General features: G+C 37.0%; 1 protein-coding gene across 1 annotated transcript in view; it reads right to left on the reverse strand.

Annotated features, from left to right (window-relative positions):
• Nucleotides 1-4,536: 4,536 nt before the first annotated feature.
• The window catches only part of Smp_158190 (putative organic solute transporter), a gene marked incomplete at its 5' end in the record, with an annotated part of 44,437 nt that continues 34,291 nt past the window's right edge, over nucleotides 4,537-14,682 (reverse strand). Inside the window, 3 exons of the mRNA XM_018798139.1 lie at nucleotides 4,537-4,884; nucleotides 9,931-10,049; nucleotides 10,949-11,194. Coding sequence (XP_018653111.1) covers nucleotides 4,765-4,884; nucleotides 9,931-10,049; nucleotides 10,949-11,194 — 485 coding nt within the window. The 3' untranslated portion in view covers nucleotides 4,537-4,764. The remainder of the gene's footprint in view (nucleotides 4,885-9,930; nucleotides 10,050-10,948; nucleotides 11,195-14,682) is intronic.

The raw sequence follows: 14,682 nt of genomic DNA on the forward strand, positions 1-14,682 counted from the left end.
TTCCATGGTGGTCTAGCTTCAATTGACTCATGCTTTCAACTATGAAAAATTCTGTTGAAGATTATCTTTACACACCGACGAATAATACTGTCATCATTTTAAAAAAATAATTAATTATTCAGAAAATGCATATCAACAATTTAGACTGAATTGTTTTTATCCATTGTTCTCTCTTAATGATAACACCACTTACTATAAATCTAAGCTACTTATTCTTTTAATTTATATTTTTAATACCTGATTTCTCCAATGTACAGCCAAGAGTAATTATCTCTGGGGTATACCAAGTTGGCAATATATTCCAAGTCCGTTGGAAATGTTAGCGGTTGAATTCCGATTTGATGATTGAATAGCACAGAGGTGATTGTGAAATAAGAGACATTCCAATCAATGTTAAATCTAAGTTTTTCAGTGCAACATGGTTTCTGTGTTGAGAATTACATTCTAATAAACGGAATACACGCATTAAGACATCAATTAGGAAGATTGGTTCAATGAAGAGTTCGGTTTTCTGTGAATTCAGTTTCAAAGCTGTACAATCGCAAATACATATACTTATTTTTTTCAGGATAATAATAATAATAAGATTCTGATAGACATGGTGACAGTCAGGTAGAATAAACAAAGGTATTGAAAAGTTTCAAAACAGGAAACTAATAACCGTTTGATTTCTAATGGCTTAAATGTTCATCAAAACACAGATAGGGAAATTATCATTGGGAAAGGATCGCTCAGCATGATAAGATAAAATGTTGAAATGAAGATAAAATGTAATCAGGAGGATCATAAAAACAGAAAAAAACCAGTTGGAGGAGGTATAAGGTTTAAGGAGAAGATGGAAGGGGAAGCAGATGGATATAAAGGAAGAAAAGTATGGAGAAAATCATCAGACATTGAGACCATGGTAGAAGAAGAGGTTGTACCAATCTCTTTTGAGCACACAATTCTGGTTTTCCCAGATGTAGGTTATTGCTTAGGCAATGCTAAGAAGGTGCAATATAATTGCCTTTGGAAGACTTCTATCTACGTTGTGGATGACTTTGAACGCAGAGTCCGTCCTGATTGATTGAACTGCACTCAAAGACATGTTCGTCGATTGACTGGTTATTTTCCATTCTTTTAAGAACTTCAATCAGTTGCTTTTCTATTATTTCGGTCTTGTTTTTCTCATTCCTTGGATTGAGTGCATAAAACCAACAGGGTCAATAATACCGCGATTATGCGGTTCGCCTAAAAGACACAAACGTGGCCTACCTCGCAGACCAATTCTTGATATGTCCTGATCCGCTTATCACTCTATAGCAAAGTGGCTGGCAGATGTCCTAGATTCCGTAAGATAACACGTTTGTAAACACTCCGTTCATAATACTTCTGAATTACTCGAACACATAAAAGAAGTAAATGTAAATGACAAAACTATGCTATCTCTGGATGTCGAATCACTATTCACTAATGTCCCACTCACATAGACCATCAGTTGTATATGAGGTTAACACCAGAAGTTTATTTGAAGGAACTACTACTACGTTGCATTTGCATTGTACATTTTACACTGAACGACGTAGTTCACAGACAAAAGGATGGCATACCAATGGGATCCCCTCTTAGTCCTTTACTGGCAGATTGCTTCATGGCCAGTCTAGCAAACAACCAACTTAAAACGGCTGTAGAAAACTTTCACTTGTATAAAAAGTACGTAGATGAAATCTTTATCATTTGTGATAACAAATATGATTTTATTCATCCTCTTAGGACAACAACAGTCACCTAGCAATAAATTTCACACTTGAAATTGAAAACAAGCAAAATATTCACTTTCTTGATGTGGAAATGACAAGAAAACAAGACGGAACTCTGAGATCTATCCACAGGAAACTCATATGGAATGGCCAACTATCAATTTTCCACAACTGGATCCTCATTAGTCGAGAAACAAACTTAATAATATCACTCGCTATGTGAATACAAAGTCATAGATAATTAACTGGCATTCTTGAAGGAAATACTTATCAAAATCGGATATACTTCCATATTAATTTATAAGAACATAAAACCCAAAACCGCCGAGAACGCAAATAACTTCAGTCGAAAAGAAAACATTATACATGAAAATCAACTTTGAGGGTGACAGAACCACATACGTTTGATTCTTTGAAAAGAACGTTCTTCGCAGCAAAGTTGCGAATAGCATTTTCCAGACAATCATTGTTCATCAATAGTCTTAAGGATAAATTATCTCATCTGGCCAACTCAATGCGCATTTACCTGCTCATGTACAGACAGGTATACAGGTCGTTCGATGAGTATTTTACCCAGAAGAATTCAAGAACATTATTCAGCGGGGTTATTCAGCGAGGAAACTGCTCAATAAGAAGTTCAATAATCGAACACCTTGTGAACACAGGTCACTCAATCAAGACGGACTCTGCGTTCAAAGTCATCCACAACGTAGATAGAAGTCTTCCAAAGGCAATTATATTGCACCTTCTTAGCATTGCCTAAGCAATAACCTACATCTGGGAAAACCAGAATTGTGTGCTCAAAAGAGATTGGTACAACCTCTTCTTCTACCATGGTCTCAATGTCTGATGATTTTCTCCATACTTTTCTTCCTTTATATCCATCTGCTTCCCCTTCCATCTTCTCCTTAAACCTTATACCTCCTCCAACTGGTTTATTCCTGTTTCTTCGCTGAACCAATCTTTCTTATTTAATTACATTCTAAATATACAAATATCACCATTAAAAAATGTCTCAATATCCCAACAGAGTACTAATTATCTAGAAAAGTAAGATCGATATCGAACACTACAAAAGAACAGCTTGTTTGATATTAGTTTTAACTAAATGCGTAGAACGAAAAAATAAGCCTACAATCTGCACGAGGATTTCTTGAGACACTAATGAACAAGTTTTCAAAAATATAGTAATATGAAGTAAGAAATCCTTCATTACTGAGAAAGTACAGACTACCATTACTCTTGATTGATATAGACTGTAGATATTAAGATATCAACAATAGTGCTACCAAAAACTAAACAGATGTGTCCGACTTCGTAATCGTAAAATGTACAGTTTATTTAATTAAACACACAAACATTGGTACAATGGGGTGCCACACAATAACAGTGAGGCAAGTAGCAGTTACCATTGGTTTGTGTGACGGCTGTGATGCTATCCGGGCGCCCAAACCGAAACGGGATATTTTCTTAGGGTCCCACATCCCGAACCTTTGACCTAGAGGTCTAATCCACGCCATTTGTTCCTTCAGGATCCTAGAGTCCTTGTGCACCATTGGTTTGGAATCAGGGTTTTCCAACTCCCCTATGTGGACTCTCCGTGTCCACCAACACGGTTAAAACTCTGGACATTCGCTTTCCGTCCTCTCAATTTTGTAAACAATAGTAATGCCGCGAGAAGGCAGTGGTTGTATGTACCTGTCCATGTGAGAGCATTTGGAGAGGGAGAGCTGACTCTCTCCACCTACGGCCGGACCAGGACATTTGGGGTTAGAAAAGTGTACAGAAAGATAAGTTAAAATCCATAATTGGTGAGAAACCAAATAATTTATTAATTATTTAGTATCAGTAAGAAAGTTTCGGTAAGTAATTTAGCTATACAAATGACTTAAGCTTAAAACTTGAGGCATTAAATTACGGTTTTGTGATAGAACACTCAGAGACGTGCCATGTACTCATTATATAACTGCAGATCGACTAATACAAATTTATATATTATGAAAACAATCAATAATATAATACACACAGTTGATATTATGAAGAATAACAGTGAAATCAACAATGATGACAAAACAACAAAAACTTAAATCTACTAGGAAAACAATGTCTGTCAGAGTTACTAGCAGTTATAATAGAAACACGGGGATATAAACACACGAAGACAAACAAATTAATAGTATATACTAAGACGAACAAAACAAAATTCTCAAATAATTCACAAATTGAATCTTGTCAAGAGGTAAATAAGTAGGACTTCAATAAGTCATTCACGTACTACCATATTGGAAAGAATTAAACAACTGTTTGATTTGAGGGAGAAGCTTAAATGTGTGTAGTAACAAGTTTCTTTTAAAAGAAAACATGACAAAATAAAAAGGCCTAGAAACAGCTTTCACTGTAGGTAATAGTCAAGTGAGATTACATGAATACGAAATATACTCTGTTCTATTTACTGGTATATATTAATGTATGTACAGAAAAATTTCATTCCTAATAACAATCTTTCGACTATTCCGTAGTATAATATATATGAGAAGTGCTTGTTTACACTAGACAATAATAATTAACAGAATATACTTATTTTCTCTGATTTAGCCATTGAAAATAAAATAAACAACGGTAGGGAGATAAATAAGAAAAATAGTTGTCAAACAATATGGTGTATATTGAGTGATTTGCGAAAGTCATAATTATAAAAAGAAATGAAAAGAAAAAAATCTATGAATGCTTGGGTCATTATCTATCATGTGATCACAAATGAAGTAACAAGTTAATACGATGAAACAAATCTATAGAGAATGAAATAGGAATAACAACAAAATCATTTGATATGAACACAGTAAAAAAAATGAGTATAAACAACACACACACACGAAGGTAGATTTACATGATAAATAAGGACATGGTAACAATATCTAACACTAAAGAGAACATAAAAAAGGAAACCGCGAGAAACAAAAACAAAACAGACTATCTGGTTTCCTGACAATCAAAGCAATTCGTCTAAGTAAATGATTTAATTGGATTAGGGTCTTGGTGGTGGTGGTATTGGTGGAGCTGGTACTGTTGATTGAATATTACTTAGATCAGTATTACCTTGATAGGAATCGATTGTTTCATTATCGAAATCATCTTTCAGGTTACGCTAAAATAGTACAATAATAACAGTATGTAATATGTGAAATATATCGGATAACTTTATCAATATTGTTTAAAAGTAAATGAAGATAGTTAAATTAATATTAATCAGATAAAAAGTGAATTGCTGTAAAAGAAAACAAACGAATCAAGAACAAAACAGTTTATCAATTAATAAAAACCATCGTTTATTATTCTTTTTTAAAAATCAATTATTTATTTATTTATTTATTTAAACACATAGATATTGGTACAAAGGGGCACCATATGCATAAGCGCCACACAATTTTTTTGCGACTGTTAACTTGATAAAATAAAATAGCATTATATTTACAAATTTAAAATCGATTGACTGTCTTCAATCTTTTCATTTTATCATCCACTTGACTGATTAGATCAAAACATCGAGCTTTGCTTCGTATGCTGTAGCAGTATAACTCCCGTGTGTCATTTTATGACTTCTGCCTTTGTCAATTATCAGGTGACAAAACCTCCCATCAAATTAAACTCAGCGTTGTCACATCTGTCGGTCTGGGTATCTTTTTGATAGCACTGATATCGTCTGGATCTGGCCGACGACCATCTTTATCAAATATATATCCAAGCTATCTAACAGACTCGAACAGGAATTCTTTTTTGTAACTAAAAACCAGCTTGCCGTATTTTATTAAGCACAACGTCCAACCAACTCATTAGTTCCGGAGAATTGGAACCAACAACTATAATGTCATCCAAATAAACTGTTAAACCTTTCGGAATAAATATCACTGTGTCCACTATTTGCTGGAAAATTGCTGGTGCTGCTTTACACCGAACAGTAATAGGTTAAAGTAATAGTTCACGATGAGAATTAATGGTTAGATTATTTCGTCGAAAATTGTTTCGTCTTCGCACACTACGATCACTAGTTCTGCTTCGTGTTCGTACGTAGAGGTTGTCAATTCTGGTCCGTGTTCGTTCGGCGAGGCATCCAATTCTGTAGTGCCGTGCTTCGTTCACTTCGATAACCGTTATAATTCTAATCTTAACGGCGCGTAAAATCAGAAGGCAAAGGAAAGTAGCAACTACAGTTTATTGTCAAATAACTCATGCCAGAAAGCTAACAGCACCTGAGCGAATATCAACTAGCGGGCAAGTGAACAGGCGAACGAGTAGCAAACAATTACATAGACAATTTATAGGCAAATTTAATAAGGGCACAGCAAAACAAAAAGTCTGATAATAGTATTTGCGTGCATACATATATGGTGAGGAGTATGAGTCATCGAATGATATTTAAGCAGTCAACATTTTGGTTAGAGTGTCATGTGCTCTAGTGGTATAACAGTGCAAATAATATGCAAATTGTTATTATCCAAATGACGATGTCTGTTAAGTAAGTTAATAAAAAGGGCTTAACCAAAATTCACTATAATCGAAATTGATTGTAGGATGGTTGCTATAGTGTCTTCCATCGTTATGGTTCCCTTAGCTACGTAAACAATGGGCAGATCTCTAGGACCATTCGAGGAATTCAGCGTACAGATTTCGCTCAATGGTACATCCCATAGATTTAGTTTGTCTATCCAATCTATGACAATAGGGTCCAAATCATGGCTGCTCGTTAAATAACAATTTCCTGTGAAGTAGTTATCTCGGAATTCAGCAGAGCACTTTATTATTCTAACAAGCCCTAATATATCTCCGGATGCATTCCGAGCTGTGTGCTCAGTTGGCAAAACTTGTGGACAGTCAATCAAATTCCATGTCCTTTTAAATATTAACGTGATGTCTTATGCTATATCCAATTATAATCGAATATGAACACTGTTAACCAATAATTCCAAATACCGTCTTTTATCCGCTATACTTAATGCCATTATAGCATAAATGCTGTTTATATACTTATTTTGATATTGGTGGAAACGCTACGTCAGCTTGGATCTCAGACTTTTTCTGATTCAGCCGACTCTTTCTTTATAACATATAGTGATGTATCTATGATTTCCAAACCGCCAAATTCTTGAGGAATAACACTTACCACAATACCAACATTTAGTTTAAGGTAAAAAATATTCGAGTGAAATTGTAGGAGACCCAGAAAATTCCTCGGAGAACAGCCTAAAGGGGCCCTGAAAACGCTGTAAAACATTTTATCTAATCAGCGTTGAATAGAAGTTTCTCGGAAACACCTAAGAAATGAAAAGTTACGCGTCAGATATCTGATTGGATGATTACTTATCCTTCTATGTTAAGTAGGGTTCCAGAACTTCCCAGAAGCCCAAGGCCATCCGAAATCCTGTAAATACCCGCGATTTTCTATACAAAAACTAACCTTGGAGTATAGTGTGGTGTGGTCTACTTATATCCATATAAGTAGTATATGGTGTGGGTCAGACATAGAATGTATTTTGGCAGAAGACCGATGAGGAAAGAACTGAAATGAAACGCAAACGTCTGGAAAATGCATGAGCAATGGAATAAGAGAAGAAACAGTGAAGATTGAAACAATTGGTTGTTAATTTGCAAATTGACTGTTCATTGTTTGGTAATCAGAATTTATTGAGATAGTCTGTAATCTTTGCTTAAATACATTCGATTGTCCCCAACCAGTGTTTTGTTCACTACATTTGGTGTCGCTGCCAACCAGAAGGAGGAAGGGTGCTGTTCTGCGGACGCCGCTGCGGGTCTGGAGTGGAGGTGCTAGTTGGGGCAGTCTGGTGAGGAGAGGTGGCGTCGAGTGGAGTGTTCTGGCGGGGTGGCGTTGGCTGTAGCGGGTGCTGTCGACGGAGAGGAGCAGTGGGACGTGCGGCTGCTGGGCGGACATCGGATGTAGATGGCTCAGCAGGCCGGCGGAGTACGGGTGTTGAACGTCCCAGGTGCCGGGTGGATGCGGATGTTGGCGCCCCGGCAGGTCGACGGAGCTATGGAGGTCAGCGCGCCGCAGACTCGACATTCTGACGAAGAGTTTGGCACAGACTGCAGTGAAAGAAGATAGTGGCATGGCGAGCAGAACCACCGCATGAACGAATGCTTTAAAGGGGGGACGAGTGTGGTGTGGTCTACTTATATCCATATAAGTAGTATATGGTGTGGGTCAGACATAGAATGTATTTTGGCAGAAGACCGATGAGGAAAGAACTGAAATGAAACGCAAACGTCTGGAAAATGCATGAGCAATGGAATAAGAGAAGAAACAGTGAAGATTGAAACAATTGGTTGTTAATTTGCAAATTGACTGTTCATTGTTTGGTAATCAGAATTTATTGAGATAGTCTGTAATCTTTGCTTAAATACATTCGATTGTCCCCAACCAGTCGTGTTCTGTTCACTACAATAGCATTCTTTCTACATTTCGCACCTTTTCTCTCGTGTTCAATTAGCCGTGTAGAATTAGCCTGGGGGTTACTAGAAGAGCCTAGGAAACCGAATCAAGTGTTCAATTAGATTTATCAGATAGTTACTACTCTTGGTACTATTTTGTCTTCGACATGTCTTAATATCATGAACAGAATGCTTAAATGGCACTGTACTTTTGATTACCAGCATAGCTGTGTCCTGTTTTAGGTTTACTAATCGCTAGCACCCTGTAGTAACAGTTTGCAGCGTCATGTTCCATATAGGATAACAACCGCATACGAAAGTCAGTATCGATGGTAGAGTTTATATTTAAGATGAATGATAAGCATTTAAAGAGATCACCGGATAATATATTTAGTTTGAATCGTTCTGCTTATAATGTTACTCTACCGGAGTAAGTATTGTAGTCCTAGTCAGCTTATTTTGACAACTATAAACAATCAAACCAGCTACGAAATAATGATATTTCTTCAGAAAAACGTTTATTAAAAATGTCGAAAGTTTCATGGAAACTGACTTCTCGTGGATGTTTAGGCAGGATATGATTTCTATATATTTGATGCTCATTGGGACCAAGCTTCTGTAACAGCAACCGGACTTTCTTTGAGTCGTCCATAACAGAAAATATTACTCGCAAAATATCTTCTATTCCGTAGAACCATGCTTCAAAAGCATGACCACTATCTGCATCAAAAACAAATTTTGGGGTTGAACTGAGATATTACTCTAAACCCTAATGTTTCTGGGATAACTGGTTGAATAGAAAGTCTCTCTACAACTGCTTCCAGAAGTTTCTGTTGAGGAGCTAACATCTGCTGCTGTAATAGTGACTGCAATTGTTCGGAATAGAGTGTCAATCGTTTTTCTTTTCATTGCTACCATTATTTTCTTTCCTTTTTAACCCCAAAAATCCGTCTCAAATTGTTTGACTTCTGCCCCTATCAATTATCACGTGACAAAGTCGGCAGTCAGAATACCGACTTTTATGACCTTGTTTTTGTACTAAACCAATAACACAGTATAATTTTTAGAAAGATTATTCTACTAATCGAAAGTAACCAAAATCCTCTATTATAACGTTATCGCAGTTGTAAGCGGTGCCCAGATCAACGCGGATTTTAAAAGGACTAAAAGATGCTCATTTATTCACCGTTACGAGAACGATTCCAGAATTATCAGTTTAAAAGGAAAAAGCGTTGACATCATTATAATCATAGGACAACTGATAAACAGAGGAAATCAGTTAACATAGTCCTCAGATGTGCATCACAGAGAACAAAAGAAACAAATCAAACCTCTTTTTTATCACCGAACGTGTTTTAGTTTCTCGTTACCGATGATTTCGAAGTGACGAACTCCACCTAAGTAATATGATAAAAATCCACTTCTTTTCAATTTACCAATTTGAAATAAATGAGTTGTTTTTTTCGCACATGGTTGATTTTACTCGGAATATTTAATAAATTGGCTACATCCTCTTTCTCTTTGATTTTTACAAAAATGTCATCTTGCAAAGAGACGAATACTGATACGAAGCAAGCAGAGTTTTACTACAAACATCAATACCTGCCTAGATACAAGTGTGTGTCTAAAGGATCCTACTTAAACCTGAAAGCGTGAATCACACTACATTATCAATATACAATTCAATATGCGATTATTTTATTATTATTTATTTATTATGTTATTAAATTCTAACCGTGGAAGAACTTACTTGTTGAGTGTATTTTTGATAATTCGGATGAAAATTATGAATCGCATCACTGAACATATCCTTAGGATTAAATGTATCGCGCAGACTACGCAGAGAATCAGAAGACGGTAGAAATCCACCTGAAATGGTAAGAATTGAACCAGAAATTATTAAGGATACCGATGATAATGGTTACTGATGACAGACAAATTTATAAATAAAACTTTTGTTCTGTAACGATTCCAGCTTGGGAAATAAAGTTCAAAAGGATAGATACTTGATCAACTCCAGTTTTAGACAATCACGTTAGAGTGCGTTGGTCGGGACATTCCCAACCAATTAATCTGAGAATACTCTCGAATATTCCTACGTAAAGTCTATACATACACTGGCATTTCGGAAATTGGTCATTCTGATTTTACGTTCTGTCCAAGTCATGTTTTAATTTGAGAACCAGCCAAGTGTCCGAGAATACTAGGCAATAGAATACTAGGTCGGAGTAGGAGACTTAATAGCATAGAATATAGGAAAGAAAAGTACGGAACAATATACCGGGTACTCTTTATTTTGAAGCACACCAACAATGTTGAGCTCTAAATGTTCTTTAGTCGAACCATAAATACATTGTATGTTGTGGTCACGTAAACCAGCGTGACATTTAAATTTCAGATAACCAACTACCGACTAATATTAGAAAATATTAGTAAATGACTGTTTCGTTCTAGTCTGAGACTCGGCAGCAGGAAGCAATGGCAGTCACGCCCGAGATCGAGCCCATGGCCTTCAGTTCATGCTCAGAGAACAATACCATTAAATCATTGAGTCGACACTCAACAGTCCATATTTTAAAATTCAACGAACTGTGATATATTTAAACACACTATCTGTTGGCAACTGCCTCATTCTCGATTAGGTTAACTTCGCAAGTCATGGGTTTTTTTATACATTATTAGTTTTAATAGCTTGATCATTTTAAAGAACAATCACTCGAACTACAATTATATAATAACCTAGAAACTTTACTACACAATTAACCTACGCTTCTTGGATTCAAGAGAAACTTCACCACCAACTCCACCAAGACTATCATAGCCACTATTTGCTGGGCCAGCTCCAACTCCATCAATATATAGTTGTGAGGGAAAAGCGAAGCGTAAAGCAACGGAGGCGATTAACATTTCTAAGCATATCAGGAAATTTTGTATGCCTGCTGCAACTGTACCGGCGTTTGTATTCGGCAAAGCAGGAAGAACTTCAGTCTTTTCTAGAATAGCTAATATAATACCTTTGATCAAAGTGAATAATGATAAACAAACAGTCATTCGGATAAGTGATTTTTGAAAAAAAATAGATAAACAGGCACTTACGATAATATGAAGGTAAAGAATCATTATGAATCAGTATATTAAATAAAAGCGTTCCCGAGACAAAAAACACAAAACCTTTTATTCTGAGGATAAACTATACATGGGGTAAAATATAGTTGCACGGATTTGGAAACTATTCGAATATTTAATTTCTGGTTGATGGAGCATTGGCTACTTTCAAGAATGTTTCTTACCAAACATTGAGACCCACTGAAGAATTAACATGAATTACAAGGTGATAGATAAATATCGTTATCGAAACGCTAATACAGTACCAAATAATATTCTTTTCGAAAGATTCTATTCAGCATCTACAGCTAGATATCCAAGTTATAATCCATAAAGTATTCAAGCTAAGAACAAAATACGTCGCTTAAAATTATAACATGGGAATCTAAGTTTGTAAAATAAAATAAAATTATCGGAAAGAGTTTTCTTGAGATTTTAGTAATTTTTTATAGTTGAATTCATGAGTCAATTAAAGTCAGACCACTATGGAAAACTTGGAAGCACTGGACTACCGTTTCGTCCTATTGTGGGACTCCTCAGCAGTGCGCATCTACGATCCCGCCTCGCGAGATTCCAACCCAGGACCTATCAGTCTCGCGCGCGAACGCTTAACCTTTAGACCACTGAGCCGGCATCCAACGACGTTAGTGTCTAACCTCAACCGATTCACGAAATTGAGCGACACATACACCATTGTCTTCAGTGGGTTACTATCTCACAACAGACTTGGTTGAACTCCACTGGTCACTGCTTCTTAATAGAACTCCAGGAAATACCTCTTGAAGCCAGTCACTAGTGAGAATATAATTATTATCAGTCTGATAGGTCAGATAGGTCCTGGGTTCGAATCTCTCGAGGTGGGATCGTGGATGCACACTGCTGAGGAGTCTCACAATAGGACGAAACGGCAGTCCAGTGCTTCCAGGTTTTCCATAGTGGTCTAACTTTAATTGACTCATGAATTCAACGATAAAATAAAATTGTTTATGTTGAGATGACTAATATGTAGTGTTAACTTCAATAAGTTCATAAGTTCAGTGAAATTATGAGACTCATGATCAGAATTAATATGGGTCAGAGAGGGTAATAGAAATAATAGTGGAATTACAAATTCAACTGTGTTTAGTGGAAGACCATATCGCGTATAAATTTATGTGAATTCAATCAAGTGGGTTAAGAGCTACGTAAATTAATCATGTATTCGGAAGACTAATAGTCCTGTTAAACCAACATTAGTAATAAAAATACAAACATATGCGAACAAAAACGTTCGACTAAGAAAGGTTGTATGTGCATTATTCAAATTATACCGTTTTATTTTAAGCAGAGATGGATGAGTACTTGCAGTGGGATTCAAGGTGAGCACCATGCTGCTACCCAAGGTGAGGGATGGGTACAGTCACAATATCATTATCCAAAGCTGTAATGTTGGCGACAAAGTGTTCATTAAATCATACCACGGAAAGAACCGATGGGAACCAAGAAAAGTCGTAAAAAGATTGGGAAAAGTTTTGTACAGAGTCCGATGAACCTTCAGAACATGTATTCGTCATACAAATGAAATCCATAAAGATAAAAAACGATGCGCACGCAAAACAATCAGCTGCATCTTCTGTTAGATTTAATCTCAGACACATCAACGTTGTATACGCCCAAGAACACTAAAAAGAAGTCCTGGACAGGGAAGACTGAAAAAATAACGAAACGCCACAGCAAAACAGTTGTCAAGCTACAAGTGGATCCTAGGAAAAAATCTTATTCCCGGGAGGTGTTGAGTCGGCCTCTGAGAACTACAGCGGAGCCTCTAAAGGCCCTAAAGGAGCCGAAGACTTTCCATCCAACCCGAACATGATGGAGCTCTAGAATATCAACGTATCATGCTACTATTGAAAAGCAGCATAATGTCTCTTTGCGGATTGGCCGAATCATAATGTTGATTTAACAAATGCTAATATCTACAAATACTCGTGATTTTCTGTACATTTCGACTCTTAACAATTAAACACTTCTCCATTTTTTCTTCTGTCTTCTGATTTGCAACTGTGAAGTTCCAACGTTCGAATGTCACAGGCGCAAACTCTATTCTGCGTTAATCAAGTAGCGAACTTAACAACTACACAACAAATCGTGCACGGAGGACAGCTGACAGACGCATTTCATATGAGAACCGGTTCCAGACAAGGCTGCCAACTCGACACCCTTTCTCTTTCTTCTAGTGGTTGACTGGATTATGAAGAGGTCGACATCTGAGGGGAAGCACGGAATACAATGGACAGCTTGCATGCAACTAGACGATTCGGACTTCACAGATCACCTGGCTCTTCTATCCCATACAAACCAACAAATGCAGGTCAAGACAACCAGTGTAACAGCAACCTCTGCATCAGTAAGTCTCAACATACACAAGGGAGGAGGAAGCAATATCCTCAAATACAACACGGAGAACACCAAATCAATCACACTTGATGGAGAAACTCTGGAAGAGGTGGCGATTCTCACGTGCCTGAACAGCAACATCGATGAACACGGAGGATCTGATGCAGACGTAATGGTGAGGATTGACAAAGTAAGGACGACACTCATACACTTGAAGAACATATGGGATTCGAAACAACTATCAGCTCTAATGCTCTTCTTCAATTGCTTGTTTGCTTCGGTGTAATCGGTCTGTGCCTTGAATTTATCCGTTCTTGTTCAACTGTTATTAATTGTTGTCTTCTTGTTCTTCGTCATTGGACAATGCTAATAACCCCCTGTGTGCGGACTGGATAACTATAATGATTTCGTTTTTACTAAAAAATATAAGTACCTAACAGTTTTGTACCATAAGTGACACTGTGTTGGGAAATACATTCCTACTTACTAGTCTTTTGTCTTCCCTCTGGCAACGTTGCGGGTTCGATCGTTCAGGTAGTCTAGTAGTACGCGGCATAACAAGAATCAAAGCTCTAGATATAACATATGATCTATCTGGTTCTCCATGGTGTGGTCCGGTGAGGCCCATGTAACTTTGTGTATGTGTTTGTGTGGGAATATTGTACCGCCTATAACCAATTTATTCAGTGCACATCTATTTGCAAATCTCTCCCCATTTTCGTTTCTCTCTCCCAGTCCATGTCGTCCCATGATGAGTTCATACGCCGTGTTGTCCATTCCGACTTCATTTATTTATTTATTTAAACGCATAAACAGTGGTAAAAAGGGGCACCAGATACTTATGCGCCACACCAATCTCATTTGCTTTGTGAGAGGGCTGTGATACTGCCCAAGTGCCCAAATCGAAGCAGGTGATTTTCTTAGGGGGCCACACCAGGAAACTTTGACCTAAAGGTCTAATCCAAAAGGCAGTGGAGCAACATCAGGAGATGCAATCCCATAATAGCCAATGACCAACAAT

This window comes from Schistosoma mansoni, chromosome 6, assembly GCF_000237925.1.
Source record: "Schistosoma mansoni strain Puerto Rico chromosome 6, complete genome".
In the NCBI taxonomy this organism is placed as follows: Eukaryota; Metazoa; Platyhelminthes; class Trematoda; order Strigeidida; family Schistosomatidae; genus Schistosoma; species Schistosoma mansoni.